This window comes from Heterodontus francisci, chromosome 9 (assembly GCF_036365525.1).
Source record: "Heterodontus francisci isolate sHetFra1 chromosome 9, sHetFra1.hap1, whole genome shotgun sequence".
NCBI lineage: Eukaryota > Metazoa > Chordata > Chondrichthyes > Heterodontiformes > Heterodontidae > Heterodontus > Heterodontus francisci.
The window spans coordinates 70,720,709-70,742,910 of NC_090379.1; the positions used below are offsets into that span (position 1 = coordinate 70,720,709).

A 22,202-nucleotide genomic window follows, 5' to 3' on the forward strand; every position below is an offset into this window, starting at 1 on the left:
GACATGATGCATGTCAGGTGAATTCTTCAAATGAAAATCAGGCCAATTACAATAAGTTGAGAGGGAAGTTGAAGAGGAAATCAAGACTGGCGAAGCGAGAAAGTGAGAATAGAATAACAGTCAACATAAAAGGGAACCCAAAAATCTTCTACCGGCATGTAAATAATAAGCGGGTAGTAAGTGGTGGAGTGGGGCCTATGAGGGACAAAGAGGGGAATATATGCTTGGAGGCACAGGGCAAGGCTAGAATACTTAATGAGTACTGTGTATTGGTATTTACTAAGGAAGAGGAATCTGACAAAACATTGGTAGAAGTGGAGAGAGTAGAGACAATGGATAGGGTAAAAATTGAGATGGAGGTGGTACTGGAAAGGATGGCTATGCTTCGGGTAGATAAGTCACCTGGTCTGGATGGCTTGCATCCCAGGTTGCTATAGGAAGTGTGGGTGGAGATAGTGGAAGGGCTTACCGTAATCTTCCCTAGATATGGGGGAGGTGCCAGAGGATTGGAGAGTGGCAAATGTGACATCCTTATTCAAGAAAGGGTACAAGGACAGTTCTAGCAACTACAGGTCAATTAGTTTAACATCAGTGGTGGGTAAGGTTTTAGAAACAATAATCAGGGAAACAAATCAACAGGCACTTGGAGAGGTTTGAGTTAATTAGGGACAGCCACAATGCTTTGTAAAAAGTCAGAAAAGAGAGAAGGAAAAAAGGGAGGTGGGGTGTCAGCACTGATTAGGGAAGACTAATCTAATTGAATTTTTTGATGAAGTTACAGAGAAGGTGATGAAGGGAATGAGGTGGATGCTGTATATATAGATTTTAAGAAAGCGTTTGATAAAGTATCACATAAAAGGCTGATTAACAAAAGTGAAGCACATGGAATAGGAGGGTCAGTGTCCAATTGGAGAAAAAATTGGCTTAAGGACAGAAAACAGTGAGTCACGATAAATGGTTGTTTTTTAAACTGGAAGAGGTGTTTTTCAAGGGTCAGTGCTCAGACCACTGCTTATTTTCCTATATAGGAATGACTTGGATCTTGGAATACAGAGTAGAATTTCAAAATTTGCCGATGGTACTGAACTTCGAGGAGTGGCAAACAGTGAAGATGATACGAACTGCCTACAACAAAACATAAATAGGCAAGCAGAATGGGCAGACAAGTGACAGATGGAATTTAATACAGGTGAGGTGATGCATTTTGTCAAAAGGGATAGGGTGAGGTAATATAGTCAGAATAGAGCTAAAAGGTGTGCAGGAACAGAGGACCTGGGGGTGCAGCTATCTTTGAAGGTGGCAGGACATATTGAGAGAATGGCTATCAAAGCATATGGAATCTTGGGCTTCATAAATAGAAGCATAGAGTCCAAAAGCAGGGAAGTTATGCCGAACCTTTATAAAGCTCTAGTTAGGCCCCAGCTAGAGTACTGCATTTAGTTCTGGTCACCGTACTTTAGGAAGATTGTGAAGGTCCTTGAGAGGGTGCAGAGGAGATTTACTAGAATGGTTCCAGGGATGGGGGCATTTTAGTTACAAGGTTAATTTGGAAAATCTGGGGTTGTTCTCCCTGGAGTTCAGGAGTTTGAGGGGAGATTTGATAGAGGTGTACAGATTATGGCAGGCTTACATAAGTTAGACAAGGAAAAACTGCTCCCATTCACTGATGGTGCAAGGACTAGGGGACATAGATTGAAGGTTTAGGGGAAGAGTTGCAGCGAGTGATAATGACTTGGAGCTCGCTGCCCAGGAGGGTGGTGAAAGCAGAGACAATCAATGATTTCAAAACAAAATTGGCTGAGCAATTGAAGGAAGTAAACTTGCAGAGCTATGGGGATTGAGCGGAAGAGTGGGACTGACTGGACTGCTTTGCGGAGTGCTGGCATGGACTCAATGGGCTGGATGGCCTCCTTTATGTCATAAATGATTCTATGACTCTATTTTCTGTTTTATTTCAGATTCCTAGCATCCACCGTACTTTTGCAGAAATCAAAGGGCTCTGCCTGGCTAGAATCTGAACTTTCACCACTAGTTTCAGACCAATAGCTGCAGCATACATGCAATTTTAAACACATTGGTGGTTTACTGCATGATCTTTCTTCAATCAGCCAACCCTTACCCACGATCAACTAATCCTTGAGATTAGTGGTGTATACGCTTTTTGTCTTCATGGGCCACATAATGCATACAATTATGGTTGAGCCACATATAACGTTTAAATCAATGTTCTAATTAATTTGCACGAATCTCAGGTTGCTGTTACTAACAGATCTGATATAGAAATTATTCATTAATGAGGCAACAGCAGTAGGATGGGGTCTTTCCAAACTTCTAAGAGCACAAATTTAAACAATATGCAAACCAGTGCAAATAAACAGGCTAAACTAATTTTATGCCTGTCTGCTCACTATTAGAGTGCTAAATACAACTATTATTGAAATGAAGTACAACTGCTATCTTCCTGTTCCTCCAACAGCCACTCATTCAATTCCTTTGTCAAAGTTGTCTCCTGTTACTTCTGTCAATCATCTTTGGCATCCTTCTTCCAACCTGAAGGGAAACATGGCGTTTTAGCTATTTTTTCTTCTCCAAATCTGATTGCAATGATCTTGCTAACTTGCCTCCTCCAGCGGTCCATTCTGTCCTTTTATTGTAACATACATCAAGTTTTGCCCCTGCCAGATCTGTTGAATCCTTTGCTTTATGAACTCATATACGACTTCTGTTTCCAATGGTACCTCTCGTTACTCTCAAGATAGTGTCTCCAAACTATTCCTGCCCTGATTAATCTCTCAATTTCTCTTACTCCGAATCAATCTTTTTTATTACCTGGAAAGTTGCTTATGCCCACAGTATCACAACAGCTGGTCCTATCGTCCTTATAGCAAGACTTTCTTAGGTTAAAGAAGCCAAGATTAATTGTCAAATCATCCATCACCTGAAAAGTTTATGACTAATTACAAACCACGATTTTCATCATGGACAGTCCATCTGCAGATCTAGTTGTCTATGTCACAATCTGTAACTGTGCTCCTGGCAAATCATTTGTTATTGCCTTGAGCATCTCCAAAGGCTTCACCAGCATGCAAAATCATGCACTTTAAAACAAGTTACCATTATAGTCTGTAACCAAAGTTATGCTCATGACTATCCAGTTTTCCTCTCTAATCTCTATTTCCATTAACTCAGAGATTCCTCTTTGCTCTGCCTTCTAACCAGACTCTTCCTACTTCACATAAATATCCTTTCCCACAATCATTCAACCTTATGTTCTCATTTATTGGCAATTGACTGTTTCATTCATAAACTTTCTTCAGATCACATGCCCTCCATGTTCACAACTATCAGTACTCACATTCATTCCCACAAGTGTGGATAAAATGCCTATGGGTAATTGTCAAACAAAACAGGTTATGCACAACCTCCTCCTGGAACTGGATAAATATTAATCAAACTGATAACGCAATGATGAAATGACTATGTCTTGATCTCCTCCATTCACTTCATAAGGGCAATGAGTCTTTTTTTTCCTTTCATTTCTGGTAGCACATGATGGCTGAATTTTAAAGCCACTCTGCCATCGGGAATGGTGGCAAGGGGTCAATGAAGATCGGTATGGCAGAGGTCCACCACTGACCCCAATGGTGGCAGGCTCCATACCAATCTTGGCAGCAATGGCGAGGCCTCGTGATGGCCACCCCTCCACTTGGTGACGGGACCTCCATTTCAATATGTAAATTAATTTACATACCTGATTACCTGATTTAATGAGGGTCCCGTCGCCTCCTTAATCGCCTCACCAATCTTCATTTGAGCAGCTCACAATGCCACGCCTACAAATCCCCGTTCGGGGAAATGTGGCACAACATCTGTGGCAAGGGAGGAGGAGGTTTTTTTCTCTGTGCAGAGGTGGGGGAGGGGAGGGGGGCGGGGGAGCAGGGTGACAATGCTACGGATTGGTCGGGGGGGGGTTGATGGGAAGGGGTAAAGGACAAAGATGACGAACTTTGGAGGGGTGGTGGGGGGAAGGTCAATTTCTCAATATATGAATTCCAGGGGGGAAAAAGGCAGGAATGTTTTGAAATGCCATTGCGGGAGGGGGTGGAAAAATGCATGGAAAGGTAATTTAATTGTTTTTCGCAAAACTTTCACTTAACTGGCCCTTTAAATTTTAAATGTGCACTGAGGGCTGTAAGCCCTTTAAAAATGGCGACGGCTCGCCTGCCCCCTCCACGTCATTGCGGGGGATAGGCGCCGCAACCATGCAAATGAACCGGCGTGTTTGAAATCACGGCGGCTCCATGACGTGGTGCCCGTGCACACGGGTCGTATTTTTTTACATCCGCCACCTACTTCAGCGGCGGAGTCTTAAAGTGTAGCCCGGTGACTCACACAAACATCCACCTTCATGTGAATATTCTATTATGAAGGGATCCCAGTGAAATATGATCCTCTTCTCACCCAATGTTTGCACATATGCCCTTTCAAGCAGGGGCCCCTGGAAATTGATCAGGAGACGGAATCCTAGTCAAATACATTCCTTTCCCAGTTGAAGGCTGGCAAGTAGTGGCAAAATTGCTGTCCAATTTACATCAGCACCGACCAAGAATTAAAACTGAGGTTATGGCTTAGTGCTACACCAGCCAGTGTCTCACTGGTCAATATTTATAGCAATATTATATCAAAAAATACATCTCCCTACTCTTAAAACTATGGAGAATTGATAAATGTCACAACAGCTCTTACTTTCCTTACACCATGCCAAGTCACCCAAACATGTACCTTGTTCCATGAGTTATATCAATGCTGGGAAGTTAAGAAAAGTCGCAATTGACAAATCAACCCCAGAATAAGTTATAACTTTAACTACCGTACCCCCTATTGCATTATTTCATTCAACTTTATAAAAATTACTTCTTGAACTTTACAGAAATTATTTCTCAAAGTACCACAGCCTTAAGAGTAAATCTAACAAAAGCAAATCAACCTATTGTGCTGGTTATGAACAATGAACATTTAGAATCAAAAGCTGTACCCTTCCTGATGAAAAATTGTTTTAAAGCAGTGGCCAAGACTCTTGTAACTGGTGGCATCCCCTTTCCCTCTCTGAATTTGGAACCTAGGAATAAAAGAAAATGAATTTAATAACTCCAGTTCAATAAATGAGGTAAGTCCAAGCTATGTTCATTCATTATTACCATAATATGGTTAAGGCATACCAGTAAAAAATGTATTTGCATTGATATTTGTGTAGCAACAAACAAACTTCCTGTTGACTGCTCTCCAGATAAAGAAGATCATGACAATATAAATCCAGGCCTATATGGTTGAATAATATTGTCAGGCAAATTCCCCACCTGCCAAGATTGAGGCACACAGGATTTCGCCACATGAACATTAAACTTAAAAATTGCAAGTTCCTGACTAGAAAGACATTTGCATAGTGACAGTGTTGAAACAATGGGGACCCAGTAGTTGCTTCCCCAATATACAGAAATGGTCAGACCAGTTTTAGTCATATGACTAACTGACTGTTGCAGAGGTTTGAACTGAGAGTTTTAAATTGGAGAAAACAGTACTTCAGATCAGAAAGCTCCTGGTTTGAGAAGACCTCTCCTCTCCAGCATGCTCATCTCTCAGGGAACTGAAACTATTGAAGACACGTAAACACAGAAGGATAAAAATCTCCTACATCAACAAGGGTTATGAAGAATACTGGGCTCCAACGAAACACACGACCATCAAGGACTACAGCGCGCTCGAGAAACAGTAACAAGATATTGCCTCAAACTGTTCTACTTATCTTTTCTGCTGCTCTTTTCTGTCCCTATTTTCATGTGTGTACCGCGTGTTCGTGCTAGCGTGGGTGCGTCGTTTATCCGTAGGCATTAACCGTATTAGTTTAAGTTTTAACAAAATTTCATCTTCTTTAAACCTCAGAAAGCCCGTGTGAATTGGTTTCTTTGTCTTATAATTGGAAAGTTGTGAACAAGGATTCACAAAAAGGGGAGCTCAAAACACTGTGTGTTTAAAATTAAACCCTGTTACAATTAAACCATGTGAAGACAGCAAAAGACCTCTAGACACATTTCTCACCTGGTCGTAACAGAAATTGGGTGCTAGCATTTGGATTGTTACCCACAGACAAATGAGTGACATTGGAAGTGGGGAGTCAAATTGTTCCCAATCTAAAAGAGCAAAATATCAATACAGGTTTTCTTGTGTGTGCTTGAATACTAACATGTCTGCAACTGAAGTGAGTAGCTCTCCAAGCCAGGGTGAAGTATCTTGGGATATGTTAAAAGCACTGTCTATAGTGGAGTTTCATAAAATGGCTGAGTAGTGTGGCATCACTGCACGTGGCAAGGCTAGCAAGTCTGAACTCCTAAGGCTAGTCGCCCACCATTTTTACCTTGAATCAGATGAAACAGAGGCAGTGTTAGAAGCAGACCCAGACAGAGTACTGCTAGCAAAGATACAATTGGAACAAAGGAAACTTGAATTAGAAGAGAGGGAGAAAGCGAGGGCCTTCCAAAAGGAACATGAAGAAAATGAAAAGCAGGAGAGAGAGAGAGAGAGAGAGAGAGAGAGAGAGAAAGACAGGAGAAGGAAAGAGAGAGAGAGGAGAGACAGAGAGAAAGAATATTCCGGAAAGAATCTGAAGAATGAGAGTTGAAGCAGCTTGGTTCAAGTTAACAAGGAGGCGACAGAGTAACCCTAGTGAAAGCATGGCCAATATGGAGGATCAGAATTCAGACTGGGTTCAAAATTGCTAAAACTCGCCCAACTACTTCCAAAATTCAATGAGGACGATGTGGAAGCGTTTTTCGTTTCCTTCGAGAAACTGGCAAGGCAGCTAAAATGAGACCTGGGTCTCTTTTACTGCAAAGTAAACTAACTGGAAAAGCCCATGAGGTTTATTCCTTACTGCCAGATGAGAGTTCATCAAATAATGAACTGATCAAAAATGCTATCCCTGGGGCATATGAATGAGTACCCGAAGCCTACCGCCAAAAGTTTAGAACTCTCAAAAAGCAAGAGGCTGGGGGCTTTAAAAATACAACTCAGCTATGAGACTCTCAGAGATGTAATGTTGTTAGAGGAATTTAAAAACTCTCTCCCATTCTTAATAAAAACTCATGTCGAGGAGCAGCGGGTTCAGGGAGCCCAGCAAGCAGCCATTCTGGCTGATGAGTTTGCTTTAATTTATAAGTCGGTTTCCCGGGGAGAACCTTTCCTGATTACCCCTGCAAATCCGAAAAGGACAAAGGGTGGGAAGGTGGTATCCACCCAGGCAGTCCTGGAAGAGAAAGGAAAGCAGGAGACACAGGGGGCCCTCCTTCAGCCAAAAAGGAAGGTGCTGTGAGCAAGAGTGAGACCCGGAGACCAGTGTGCTTCCATTGTAATAAAGCAGGGCATTTAAAAGCTGACTGGTAGGGTTAATAAAGGCACACCCACTCAGTGCAGATGAGACCCTGATGGAAAACACAGAACAAGCTGTGGCTTTAACTGCAATAAGAGTGCAACCCAGGAAGTTTACTAAGGCAGGAAAAGTTAATAGAATTCCTGAAGGTTATCAGGATGTTGTATCTGAAGGGAAAGTAACCCTGAATCCCTTTAGTAATTCTCAGGGACACAGGGGCTACCAGATCCCTTTTACTAGGAAAAGGCCTGACCTTTACCCCAGAGAGTGCAGTGAACACCAAAATGGTGGTGAATGGTATTGGAGGGCAGTGTATGTCTGTATGTACACCAGGTGCACCTAGAGTGCGACCTAGTTTCGGGACCGGTGACCGTAGGGATTGTCCCTAGTTTCCCTGTGGATGGGGTTGACCTGCTCCTAGGTTATGATCTGGCAGGGGTGAAGGTGGTAGCCCCCCAGTAATGAAAGAAAGACCACAGTCGGTCAGAGAGACAGGGCAGTGGCAGGAGACAGTCTCCTGCAGTTTCCCTGAATGTGCAGTGGGTCAGGCCAGGATCAAACCAGCTCCCCCAGAGGAGACTGCACTGGCACTGCAGGCAAATGACCATGAGGTCTGCCTGTCCAAGACTTTCTTTGGAAAGTTAGGAGACCCAGGGAATGAATTAGATGGATTTTCCCTAGGTGAGGCTCAGCGAGCTAACCCAGTACTGCAAGAGTTAGCACAGGCTGCCCAATCTGAAAGTAAAGCAGAGGGAGTCTCTGACTGCTACTATTTAAAGAATGAGGTACTGATGAGGAAATGGCATTCTCCTCACAGACCTGAGGGCAAGGATTGGACAGCAGTTCACCAGCTAGTGGTGCCACAGAGGTACTGGGGAGAAATATTAAAAAGAGCCCACAGTGGCTGGACATGCAGGTATACAAAAGATCAAAGCCCGCATAAGACAGCAGTTTGACTGGCCAAAACTCCACAAGGATGTAGTGGAGTACTGCAGTACCACATTGGCCAGGTTGAGGGGAAACCCCAACCTACAGTGAAACCTGCACCCCGAAGTCCTGTACCGGTGTTAGGAGGAGCCTCCAGCAGAGGGTTGGTGAACTGTAAGGGACCCTCGCCGAGAACAAAAGGGGACAGGCAGGCACATAGCTGGCAAAAGTTTAAGAAGAGAAGGGGAAAAAGTGACCCAGAGGGCAAGTTAAAGGAAGTCCGGCGAGAATCCCGGATGAAAACCTCTACCACCTGGTCAACCAACACAGAAAAATGTGAAAAGTTAGACCCCACATCCTCCTATGTAAATGCAGACTCTAGAAGCACCCCACCAGAATTGCTAACAGCATTTACAGGAACCTACAGAGACAAAGAGAGACCTCCAGTGGGCAGAGAAACCGTGAGGGTGATGCCTCACCTAGTCGAAGTGTCACAGGAGAATACAGTTAAGTCTGCACAAATACCTGCAGGTAGGAGTGTCCCAGAGAACAAAGGGAAGAGTAACATAGACTCCTCCCCCACAGTCAGAGGAAAGGGAACCACCCATTCCCTGAAGCCAAAAGCCTTTGCATGAATCAGTGAGTTCAGGATAGCACCCACCACCCCCCCCCACCCCCCACCAATCACTCTCCTGAGGGAAAGAAAAGGGGAAATTAAAGCAGCTCTGGCACCCAGAACAGACCATTTTTAATGAGCTTCAAGATTGGTGAATGAATGGAAATGAATGAGAGAAATGTATGGTTTCTTTCTGTATCTTATATTTCTCTCAAACTCTGTAATGAAATGCACCATTTTCTTCAAATCGCATTTCATTCCCCTGGGTGTGGAGGTGTCAGGCAAACCCCCAACCTGCCAAGATTGAAGCACACAGGATTTCGCCACATGAGCGTTAAAACGTAAAAATTGCAAGTTCCTGACTGGAAAGACATTTGCATAGTAACAAACGGCGTTGAAACAATGGGGACCCTATAGTTGCTTCCCCAATGCAAAGAAGTGGTCAGACCAATTTTAGTCACATGGCTGTTGCAGAGGTTTGAACTGAGAGTTTTAAATTGGAGAAAACAGTACTTGAGATCAGAAAGCTCCTGGTTCCTGGTTTGAGAAGACCTCTCCTCTCCTCCCTGCTTATCTCTAATGGAACTGAAACTATTGCAGACATGTAAACTCAGAGAGATAAAAGTCTCCTACGTGAACAAGGTTTATGAAGGATACTGGGCCCCAATGAAACGCAAGACCATATCTTCAATGTTCTACTTATCTAAACCTCAGAAAGCCTATGTGAATTGGATTCTTTGTCTTATAATTGGAAAATTGTGAACAAGGATTCACAAAAAGGGGAGCTCAAAACACAGTGTGTTTAAAATTAAACCCTGTTACAATAAGATCAGGTGAAGACAACAAAAGACCCCTAGATACATTTCTCACCTGGTCGTAACAACCATACTTTTAGTTTTTATAAATGTCTTACAGCATCCAGAAATCATAAATGACAATTCTTATCCTAAAGTACGTGAAACTTCTGAATTTCTTAAAAGAACAGGTATTTTGTGCAATGGCACAAAAATTCCTGTAACCGGTCAATGAACAGCTGCTGGCATTAGGCTTAACCTTATCCATTTAGGCGGAGAAACTCATTCACATACTGTCACTTCCAGCAGTGCTACAATGATTTACATCAATTGCCCGGGGGCAGGTAGCACTGCAGGCTGCTACCTGTGCAGTCCATGCAACATTCCTCAGTGATATCAATGTTGAATGCTGCACAGGCCATGCAGGCAGCAGCCCACAAGACTGCCTTCCCCTTGAGGAGTCAATTGTGTTAGTAGTACTGCTAGGAATTAACAAATTCCTCCCCCTTAACCTCCATGTTATTTTGTCCTGCAAGTTGCTGGCAGTGCAAGATGGAAACAGCGCGACACCCTCTACAAGGCATCTGGGATCTCAGTGAACAAGGCAAGCAATCTTAACCAATCAGATTGAAGGATTGTAAATTTAACAGTGCAAGGACTGAGCAGAAAGTCTAAGTTAGAAAGGGTGAATTTAAGGTCAAATCTGGTTCAGAAGAGAAAGAAAGTGATTGAAAGAAAGACTATTATGAGAGAGAGTAAGGAGAGACAGGAAAATTTTAAAAAGATTATATTTTATAACAACAATTAAAACCTGAAGGAATGAGACATTATACCTGTAATAGCTCATTTTCAGTGTCAGAAGATTGTCTGGCAGTAATTAACGCTTATCGCGTCTTAAGTGTACTTAGGCTTGAAATGACTTGACTAGACTTTCTGTGGTGTGTTTACTTCGTATCTACAGTGCAAGTATAGGAACTACATTTGATTGGGGAACCAGACATCAAAATGCTGGGGGGAATTTTAGCACACAAAAATGAGTGCGTTGCGAGGGTGAAAATTTTAGAAATTTGAATCCTGACCCCAACTTGCCCACTTCCAGGTTTTATGGAGGTAGGACAAAGGGCGGGCTGTCAATCTGCTCCCAAGAGGTAGTTTGGCAATCAAAATATTTTAATGAGGCTTTGCAGGTTTTACAGTGGATGGTCAGGTTTCCCAGGCATCTAAAGCTAAACTGAGGTGAGGACAGCTTTGAGGAGGAGCTAAGTGCCTTCACAGCACTGCTTGTGTGCCAGGAGGAGCAGACGTACTTCTCCCCGCAGCCTCCCCCCCACCCCCCCGGCCTCCTCCAAGCTCCTCCCATCAGATCCCACATACAAAGGCTCCCAGGGTCGGGGATCGGTTCCCCCTCTGCGATCAAGGTTGGACACCCCCAAGTTTCCCGTCCCAAACCCCAACCCCCCCACCTACCAAACCCAACCCCTGTTAATATCTAGGCTACTGTTTTCGCAAAGCATCTGTGACAGAAACTTTTGGGTTTCTGCATTTAACCACACATTTTCCCTTGTCTGAAGTTGCTGTGCCATTTGCACAGAAATAACGGCAAGTGCTTATTAGCTTTGCTGTTACTTTGACAGCAATTTTATGGACCAATGGGATGGATTAAATGATTGCAGCAACCTTTTCTTTTCTGAATTGTTGCAAAGCTAATATTTATAATCACTTTATCATTCAAACTACGCTCGTCAGCAAGAAAAATATAAAATATTTGTGTACTAGTGTTGCAAACTTGTACTCTGAAGCACGGATACGAGGGCATGTTACTTTTTGGAGCATCATGACCAATATTTTCATGTTGGAGAATCAACTTTGTAACAATAACATTTAGTCTACCTTGTTTCTGAAAAGGCCTAACATCAGTGACTCATTATTTGGAGGGGTCCAAATGAATAAGTATCCTAAAATCTCTTATTTTACTTTCCTCCAAAAGTAAAACAAGGAGGAACTCATTAATTTATCATGCAGATCAGATTTAAAATGACAATTTTGGTGTCATACAGTAAAAAGAGTGGCACAGGTGTATAGATACATTATTGAAAAGTAGCTAACAATATATAATTTTAGTTTTTGGTTGTTAATAGCCTTTGTGCTGGGAATATATCAAAATTATGTGACTGCAAAATTCATGACCCACTTTGTAATCATGCAAGTCCCATGTCTGCATGGCCTACTTGCCAGACACTGACCCAACTACCCCCCAGTGCCCACTCTATGGTGTGCAAATGAGCACATCTCTCACTACTGGTAACACACCAATGCATTGTTAATTTATGGAAAAGCTCATTTATTTCATAACAGTTGTAGATAGAATTCATTTGAATAAATGTCAAACTGAACAGGTTATGCACAGCCTCCTGCTGGAACTGGGGAAGTATCAGGCAATCTGAGCCCCAGCTTAAAGATTACGCAGTGCAAACTTTCCTAGTAATGCACGACTTGACTAAAAGACGGCAACGTTCCCCTCTCAAACACCCTCGGTGAAAGCCACCCACCTACCTGATTTCCATATAGAGCCACAGCCACTACAATCTTCTCACCAACCACACACAAATAATCATACGGATACATCAAAGCACATCCTTTCCCGCCAACAATTTTCCAACTTTTCTCTCCTCCTTATCCAAAGGTTTAATTTGTTTAGTGTAATTTTAATTATGCCATTATGTATCTTTCCCACATGAATGGTCATCCTGACTCCACAAAATCCTTCTGTCCTGCTGCAACACTCAGGATCTCTCCCCCCCACCCACCCCCAACTCCCCACCCCCACCTCACGTCACCAAGATTAATTGTTTGGCTTGTCAAGCTGCCTGTGAGCACTGGAACAGCACTCACAGATTGTCAGTAGTACTGAAATGAGGTTGAGCCCTCAAAATGTCTCAGACCTCTTGTAACAGACTTCAAGCAAGAATGCCCAAAGTTAAAATCAACCCCATAGCATCTCAGAATGGATGGCAGGATAGTGACTAGGAGTGAAAACTCTAGCTCCCAGGGAGCAGCAAGGCCAATGATACAACCCCTGTCATCCCAGTTCAGTTCATAACAAATTATATATCAGGGCATGGATATTACCTCAGTGATAAAATAAAGGTCATCATGCATTTACAGCAATCTTGGGTTACAACAAGAATTATTCATACGAGACAACATTACTCCTCTCCCAAGCTAGGCCCATAAAGATCATTTACAATTTTAGGACTGGCCATCGAAGAACAAAGAAATGTTTCTAATGTCTGAGGTCAACTCCTTTTTATGTATTTTCATAAATACCATATCATGAATTCTGCAGCGCATTCAGTTAATCACAAAGCCACGCAAAAAAGAATCATTTTGGGTGTTGCTCTAAGAGAAACAAAATGGAACAATCTTCAAATCTTGAGACAACACTAGGTTTGACTGCTAGAAAGGGATTTTTAACGGAGGATGTATGGCTTCAGGTAACACCTATTTAAAGCTGATCTAGCTCAAAATCTTAAACAGATGTTATGCAATGGCCAGTTAATTACACTAAATAGGACTAAGGGAAAATAGATTGTGTTGGAGCTGTGATCCAAGGGACAATGGTTCGCTAACTTTCATTATATCTGAAAATAGTTGCCACTTCTCCCCATGATCAGAGTTACTTTATTTCCATCTGAGAATTTTCTTTATATTAAAGAACATATTGCCCTGGAATTAGCGGGGTTTTTAAGGGTGAATTGTCAATGTCTGTCTGTTGTTCACTGCTCTGTCACAGAAGGCGTTGTGAACACCACCCCCACCCCTAACCCACTAGAGCCAGCAATCAGTGAAATCATTTGATCTGATGAGAAATTCACCTTTTCAGCTCTCATTTGCTGTTAGAAACATCATAGAAAATTAAGATTTGTTCAGTGAGGTGTAACCAGGTTTTCAACAGTGATCTGTGTAATATCTACTGCTGAACAACCAATATGGCCCTGAAAAATAATTAAATTGTGAAATGTTTTTAAAATTTCTTCATTATGGTTAATTACTAGATTTTTTAATCAAGATATTTTACATACTTTTAAAGAGTTAAAGTTTATTCACGATATTTCAGCCTCTGCCTTAACCCCATGTCTATGTCCCAATCTCTATTACACTCTCTGTAAATTTTTTAAAAAGTGATTTGATTATTCATGCATTTCATTTCCTGATTGGCTATCTGTGAGAATCCTTTAATGTGACTGACTGCTTGGACAGCTTATTGATATTACAGCAGCCCAATGCTGGGACTCCCCATTAAACAACACTACAATCAATTACACGTCAAGAGAGTTAAAGTTCTCACCACAGAGGTCATTAGATCTCTTAGCGCAACTTTCTTCAAAGTCAGCAGCGAGCGCCCTTGCTTCAGCACTGATTGCAATATCCAGGCCAGTGGGTTGGGTTGAAATCTATCAAAATGGTTTGAGCTTTTTCCTACTTCAAAAAATTCTATAAGGCTAGTTCACCAATGCCACACTCCCAATAGAGAATCCACACTTGAAGAGAGCACAGCTCGAAGGTGGAACTACTTTTTGGCCAATTCTCCAACCTGTACACTTTACAATATTGCCTGGCACTAGGAGTGTGGGTTTGGTGAATTTAGTTTTATATTCTTGCATCAATTTGTCAGTTTTGATAAATCATCGCTAATATATAGTTAATTTTGTTAAGTGATATTCCTTTTGTGTATTGATTGCATATACAGTTGCTATACAAAAGCGTAAGGAAAGAAATAGTGTTCGGTTTCACTTGCAGTGGAAAGAGATAGTGAAGTTGCAATATATGTAAAGATTGGTTCTAAAACTATGAACTCATAATACAAGCATTTAGAAACTAATCATGTACTCCAAACTGAACTGATTGTAAAGTATTAAAAATTTCTGTGAAAGAAATACCAGTAAAAATGAAAATGAATTGTATTTTCCAGATCTGTAAACTTACAAGTGATTTTGCATAACTAGCCTTCAACATAAATCCAATCATAGACCAATATATTCACGAATTATATTACGGACCATGTCTAGTATATATCGGATAAAAATGCAAATAGATTTTCCATCTTTGAATTTAAGTTGTGCTGATGCCATTATCTGATACTGGTGTGTTTGTGTTTGAAAATCCAGTAAAGAAAAAGAGAAATTGCATTATCTAAATAACAAAGTCAATAAAGTAACCTTTACTACCAGAATCTTTGATCAATGTTTTTAAATATTTCAATTTAGCAACAGTTGAAAGTATGATCATGTTTTCTTTAAACACGACAGAAAGCAGGATTAAAACAAAGATTTTTTTTGTTTCATCCCTCTAAATAATGGGAAGGGTAAAGAAGGTTCTTTTGACGAATAGGATGTATCGATTGGGGAAGGAGTCAGTGTTGATTTTAGACAGTTACTCTAAGTAAAAATCTATTTTCCAGATTATTACAAATTCACTTCACTAGGAAAAATATATTTTGACACCAGCAGAGTTGTCAAAATTGCATTTATTTACTTAACTGACAGATAACTAATATTAAATATAATACTTAACTCTTCAACTGATTCCTTTCAAAGTATTAAAAAAATTAAATTAATTTGTCTCTCCAATAGGGCATTGGTCAACAGAAACCATAATGTAGTAGGTTTGTTTTTATAAATACTGCAGACAAGTACGACTTTTACTGTGGTTGGAAAGGAGACCTTTTTTGAAGAATCTAATTAACTCCATAAATAGTGAACTGAGGCTGACCAAAATTGTTTACAGAACCCACAGGGGAATCTATTGGTTCCCGAAGATTTATCATTTTGCATGTTGTAAAAGGTTCCTTTGACAATTGTAGGAATGCCGTTCTTACTCAAAACTTCAAATCCAACAATAATTAGTGAAATATTTTTAATGACAAACAAATTAAACATGAGCAAGAGTAACTGCAGAAATATGTTGTCTGGTTCAAAATTCCTTCACTGCCATGTCATTCAACATCCAACCTTAACAAATATCTATTTTTCACAAATCTTATTTCAGAATAGGATTAATAGTAGCACTGAGGATAAATCCTCTGTTCATTTTATAAATGATTTATTTCTCACATAAGTTGTTTATGCATTATGGTTCCTGCTAAGCAAACCTTCGCATGCCTCTTTCATACAATGAATCATCAACATGCCCACTGATATGTAGAATATACACTGGATTCAGAGCAGTCCAAACCACTGCCAACACTGAAGGAATAGCCACTGCTTCCTCTTCCCCAAAGTGTATGTTTCCAATGAACTGCAACAACTTTACAGGACAGTTATATTATAGTTTGTATTGATATGAGGCAATTTTGGCATTCCATTAAAGCTGCTGTGTAATTCAGCCGCAAAGTCATCTGTAACTGCAAACTTATGTGAAGGCAATGTTAAGAATTTGCTAAGCAGGCCACTGAATCACGTGGGAATTTTTAAATGAAGGGAAATGAAGATGTGACTGCATTTCTCCGGAAATATATCCGGTTCCCTAGCAGTCGAGTTGTGATTGATGCATCCAGCGTTCCAACCAACTAACAAGGAGCAATTTCTCATCAATCTAATCTTTCAATCTAGTAAGAGTTTCTATAGATATTTAAAAAAGAAAGGTTAACAAAGTGAACGTTGGTCCAATAGAAAATTAGCCTGGGGAATTAATGATGGATAATAAGAAGATGGCAGATGAATTGAACAGGTATTTTGCATCGGTCTTCACTATTGAGGATACAAAGTAACATCCCAGTATTAACTGTAAGTCAGGAAATGGAAGGGAGGGAGGAACTCAAGAAAATTACAATCACCAGGGAAGTGGTACTGAATAAATTGTTGGAACTGCGGGCTGACAAGTCCCCGAATCCTGATGGACTTCATCCTAGGGTCTTCAAAGAAGTGGCTAGTGAGATAGTTGATGCTTTAGTTTTAATTTTCCAAAATTTCCTAGATTCAGGGGAAGGTTCCATTGGACTGGAAAATAGCGACTGTAACTCCTTTATTCAAAAAGGGAGGGAGACAGAAAGCAGGAAACTACAGGCCAGTTAGCTTAACATCTGTCTAAGGGAAAATGTTAGAAGCCATTATTAAAGATGTTATAGCGGGGCACTTAGAAAAACTGAAGGTAATCAGGCAGAGTCAACATGGTTTTGTTAAAGGGAAATCATGTTTAACCAATTTATTCGAGTTCTTTGAGGGAGTTACATGTGCTGTGGATGAAGGAGAACTGAAGGATGTATTGCACTTAGATTTCCAGAAGGCATTTGATAAGGTGCCTTATCAAAGGTTATTGCAGAAAATAAAAGCTCATGGTGTAGGGGTAACATATTGGCATGGATTGAAGATTGGCTAGCTAACAGGAAACAGTGAGTAGGCATAAATGGGTCATTTTCTGGTTGGCAAGATGCAATGAGTGGTGTGCCATAGGGATCTGTGCTGGGGCCTCAACTTTTTACAATTTATATAAATGACTTAGATGAAGAGACCGAAGGTATGGTTGCTAAATGTACTGATGACACAAAGATAGGTAGGAAAGTAGGTTGTGAAGAGTACATAAAGAGGCTACAAAGGGATATAATAGGTTAAGCAAGTGGGCAAAAATCTGGCAGATGGAGTATAATGTGGGAAAATGCGGTTGTCCATTTTAGCAAGAAGAATAACAAAGAAGCATATTATCTAAATGGTGAGAGATTGCAGAGCTCTGAGATGCAGAGGGATCTGGGTGTCCTAGTGCATGAATCACAAAAGGTTAGTATGCAGGTACAGCACATAATTAGGAAAGTTAGTAGAATATTATTGTTTATTGCGAGGGGAATTGAATACAAAAGTAGAGACATTATGCTTCAGCTATACAGGGCATTGGTGAGACCACATCTAGAGTACTGTGTACAGTATTTGTCTCCTTACTTAGGAAGGATGTAAATGTGTTGGAAGCAGTTTAAAGGAGGTTTACTAGACTGATACCTGGAATGGGTGGGCTATATTGAGGAAAGACTGGACAGACTAGGCTTGTATCTGCTTGAATTTGGAAGAGTAAGAGGCAATTTGATTGAAACATATAAGATCCTGAGGGGTTTTGACTGCGTGGATGTGGAAAGGATGTTTCCCCTTTTGGGAGAATCTAGAACTAGCGGTCACTGTTTAAAAATAAGGGTCGCCCATTTAAGACAGAGATGAGGAGAAATGTTTTCTCTCAGAGGGTCGTGAGTCTTTGAAACTCTCTTCCTCAAAAGAGAGTGGAAGAAGAGTCTTTGAATATGTTTAAGGCAGAGGTAGATCGATTTTCGATAAGCAAGGGGGTGAAAGGTTATCGGGAGTAGGTGGTAATGTGGAGAAATCAGTTCAGCCATGGACTTATTGAATGGCGGAGCAGGCTTGAGGGGCCAAGTGGCCTACTGTTGCTCCTAATTCATATGTTTGTATGTTTTTCCTGAGCATAATGCCAAAATCTTAATTGCATCCTCTATTTTCTTGATGGATTCTCCCAGTAGGTGTTATTCAGAATCTGCCGTTTTCTTTTAATCTTGAAACCATAATTGTGGTCCTTCTGAACTTTTTGTTTCAGACGTCTGCACATCTAATTCCCATTTGAGATGATTCTTATATAGTGGTCAAAATTTTACACTTGTATTTTAAAACCTGTTAATAGATTATTGCATCCATCAGGTGTATTTGCATAGAGATAGATAATACATTTGAACAGACAACCTCCACCAATTGTTTTCATCTCCTTTTAGCTTTCTTTGTTATTCTTAACTTGCCCGATAAAAGAGGCCTCTTCATTCTTAGCTGCACCAGCCATATGAATACAGTGGCTAAAAGAGCAGGTCAGAGGCTGGATATTCTGCGGCAAGTAACTCACCTCCTGACTCTCCAAAGCCTGTCCACCATCTACAAGGCACAGGTCAGGAGTGTGATGGAATACTCTCCACTTGTTTGAATGAACACAGTTCCAACAACACTCAAGAAGCTTGACACTATCCAGGTAAAAGCAGCTGTCTTGATTGGCACCCCATTTACCACCGTAAACATTCACTCCCTCCACTACCAATGCATCGTGGCAGCAGTGTGTATCATTTACAAGATGCAATGCCATAAATCACCAAGGTTTCTTCAACAACGTCTTCCAGACCTGCAACTTCTGCCACCTAGAAGGACAAAAGCAGCAGGCATGTGGGAACATCACCATCAAGCAAGTTCCCCTCCAATTCACACACCATCCTGATTTGGAAATATATCGCTGTTCCTTCATTTCACTCAGTCAAAATCCTGGAACTTGCTACTGAACAGCACTGTCAGCATACCTACACCCCATGGACTGCAACAGTTCACGAAAGCAGTTCACCACCACCTTCTCAAGGGCAATTAGGGATGGGCAATAAATGCTGGCCTTGCCATGAATGAATAAAATAAGAACTCTGCCAATTCCAAAAAACGGTTAAATCCAACATTATATCTGTCCTTTTTCAGTGCTGACTGCATTTCTAAAATTTCTGTTTTATTACTAATTTCCACCATTCATAGTTTTCTTCTTGCTACACCCTGATTTCCTCAATACATATTTGTAGTGGAATGAACAAAGATGGGGAGGACTTCCTGAAATTTCTTGGTCAGTATTTTTCCAACCCAATGAGAAAGGAAGCAGTGCTGGATCTAGCTCTGGGGAACGAAGTGGGCAAATGGATCGTGTTTCACTGGGGGAGCATTTGCAGAACAGTGATCATAATATCAGGTTTAGAATAGTTAAGGGAAGGGAAAAGAAACAATCAAGCATAAAAATACTTAACTGGAAGAGGACTAACTTCAGTGTGTTGAAAAGGGATCTGGTCCAAGTGGATTGGACTCAAAACTGGTGGACAAAACAGTAATTGTACAATGGGAGGCCTTCAGAGAGAAGATGGTAAAGGTACAGAGTAGACAAATTCCACGAGGGAGAAAGGAACGGCATCCAATGTTGAAGTTCCCTGGATGACAAAAGATGTGCCTCAAAAAAAAAGGCTGAAAAAAGAGGCTTCTGACAAATAGTAGCGAGTCAAGCTGAATATAGAAAGTACAGAAGAGATCTAAAAAAGGAATAAGAGGGTCGAAGGAAGAGGATGAGAATAGCTTAGCGGCAAACAGAAAAATATATGAATAGTAAAAGGGTAGTTTAAGGAAGGGTGTGGCCAATTAGGGATCAGAAAGAAGATATTCTTGTGAAGGCAGAGGGCATGGCTGAGCTCCTGAATAATTGCTTTGCATCTGTCTTCAGTGGAGAAGAGGATGCTACTAATGTAGTAGTAAGGGAGGAGACAGCAGTAATATTGGATAGGATAAAACTATATAAAGAGATACTTAAAAGGTTGGCAGTCAGAAAAGTAGAAGAGTCACCCAGTTCAGATCGAATGCATTCTAGGTTACTGAGGTAATTCTGGCTACAATTTTTGAGTCCTCCTTAGATATTGGGGTGGTGACAGAGGATTGCAAATGGTATGTTCTTTTTAAATAAAGGAGAGATGGGTAAACCCAGCAATTACAGGCCAGTCAGCCTAATGTCAGTCATGGAAAAACTTTTGGACACAATAATGTGCAACAAAATTAATTAGGATTTGGAAAAGTAGGGGTTAAATAAATGAAAGTCAGCGTGGATTTGCTAAAGGCAAATCATGTTTGACTATCTTGATTGAGTTCTTTGATGGAGTAATGGAGAGGGATAATGAAGGTAGTGCAGTTGATGTTGTTTATATGGACTTTCAAAAGGTGCTTGACAAAATACGATATAATAGACTTGTTAGAAAAATTAAGGCCCAGTGGATTAAAGGGACAGTGGTAGTATGGATATGAATTTGGCCAAGGGACAGACAGCAGAGAATAGTGCTGAACAGTTGTTTTTCAGATTGAAGAAAATATACAGTGGTGTCCCCAGGGGTCAGTATTAGGATCAATATTATGTTTGATATATATTAATGACCTGGACTTGGATATAAAGGACACAGGACTAAATTTTATGTCACCCCAAAGAGTGGGATGGTGGAGGGGGGGGGGGTGTGGATGTGGTGTGGCGTATAATGGACCGGGAGGCTTGAGAAAGCCTTCCCGACTCGCTCCTGCCTCCGCTGCCACTTTATGCAGGGCAGCAGCGGTGAAAAACAGCCCGCCTGCCCCAGGCCAATCAAGGCCCTGACGTGGCCACTTAATGGCCGCTTAAGGGCCTTCGCACACCTCCACGTGTGGCAAGCGGGCATCCGAGACCTGAGCAAAGCCGCCTGTTAAATGCAGGCGGCTCTCAAGCGTCCCGGTGGGGCCCTCATGATCAGGCACCCCCGCTACCCAAACCACCCTCAAGACCCAACACGCCCCCCTTCCCCCCAATCGACCACCCTTGCCTCACTGGGGCCCAACCGATTACCAAAACTTACCTGCCTTCCTGGCTCCCCGCATCTTCAGTTCTCGCTGGGTTGCAGTCTCAGCAGTGGCCCCCGCTCCCGGTAGTGCTGCTGGGTCTCAGAGCTGCCGGCCCACTGATTGGCCAGCAGCTATCTTAGGCGGGACTTCCTACAGGTGGACGTCCCACCTCGGAACAATTAAAGCCCGGGGATCCGCAAAATACGGGTCAGATTCCCAGGTGAGGTGGAAGCAGGTTCGCCACCAACTTTTCAGTCGGTGGCTGGCTCCTTTCCATCTATCGTAAAATCCCGGCCATAATTTCAAAGGGCAGAATTTTGTGCGGCTGTTTGAAGCGGGAATGGTGGTATGGGTGGGGGTACAGAGAATCACGTCGGAAGCATCCGCCCAGCAATCTGGTGTTGTGAAGTCGGTTCCAGATTCAGTCAGGGCGGGGAAGTGCCAAGGTGGAAATGACGCCCCAATGCAAAGGGAATGTGTTCTAAATTGTATAACACTTAGTTTCAATACATTAGCATATCATTCATTTCAAATTAATGGGGGACTTGGGATTAAGTGGAAGGCAGGTGGCATTCACGTGCCGTTGGGTTCAGGACGGTTGAAAGCTGGAAGCACCGAGGCGAATCTGCAGTGCCGCGGTGGGGAGGCAGACATGACCAGCACTGCACAGGAGGAGAGGGGGTTGCAAAGGCTATTTTTGTAGTGTAGTGCTGTGCACTCTGCAACGGGGCAGGGGGGGGGGGGGGTCGGGGTCTTGGGGAATCAGCAAATGATAGAGTCATAGAGTTATACAGCACAGAAACAGGCCCTTCGGCCCATTGTGTCTGTGCCGGCCATCAAGCACCTATCTATTCTAATCCCATTTTCCAGCACTTGGCCCATAGCCTTGTATGCTATGGCGTTTCAAGTGCTCATCTAAATACTTCTTAAATGTTGTGAGGGCTCCTACCTTGACCACCTCTTCAGACAGTATGTTCCGGATTCCAACCACACTGTGGGTGAAATTTGTTTTCCTCAAATCCCCTCTAAATCTC

The 22,202-nt window shown here is 41.8% G+C and overlaps 1 protein-coding gene across 3 annotated transcripts in view; it reads right to left on the reverse strand.

Moving 5' to 3' along the window:
- The window catches only part of slc25a21 (solute carrier family 25 member 21), a 743,687-nt gene that overhangs the window by 124,565 nt on the left and 596,920 nt on the right, over positions 1 to 22,202 (reverse strand). For all 3 annotated transcript variants that reach the window (XM_068038325.1, XM_068038326.1, XM_068038327.1), the window contains one exon: positions 5,036 to 5,119. In XM_068038325.1, coding sequence (XP_067894426.1) covers positions 5,036 to 5,119 — 84 coding nt within the window. The remainder of the gene's footprint in view (positions 1 to 5,035; positions 5,120 to 22,202) is intronic.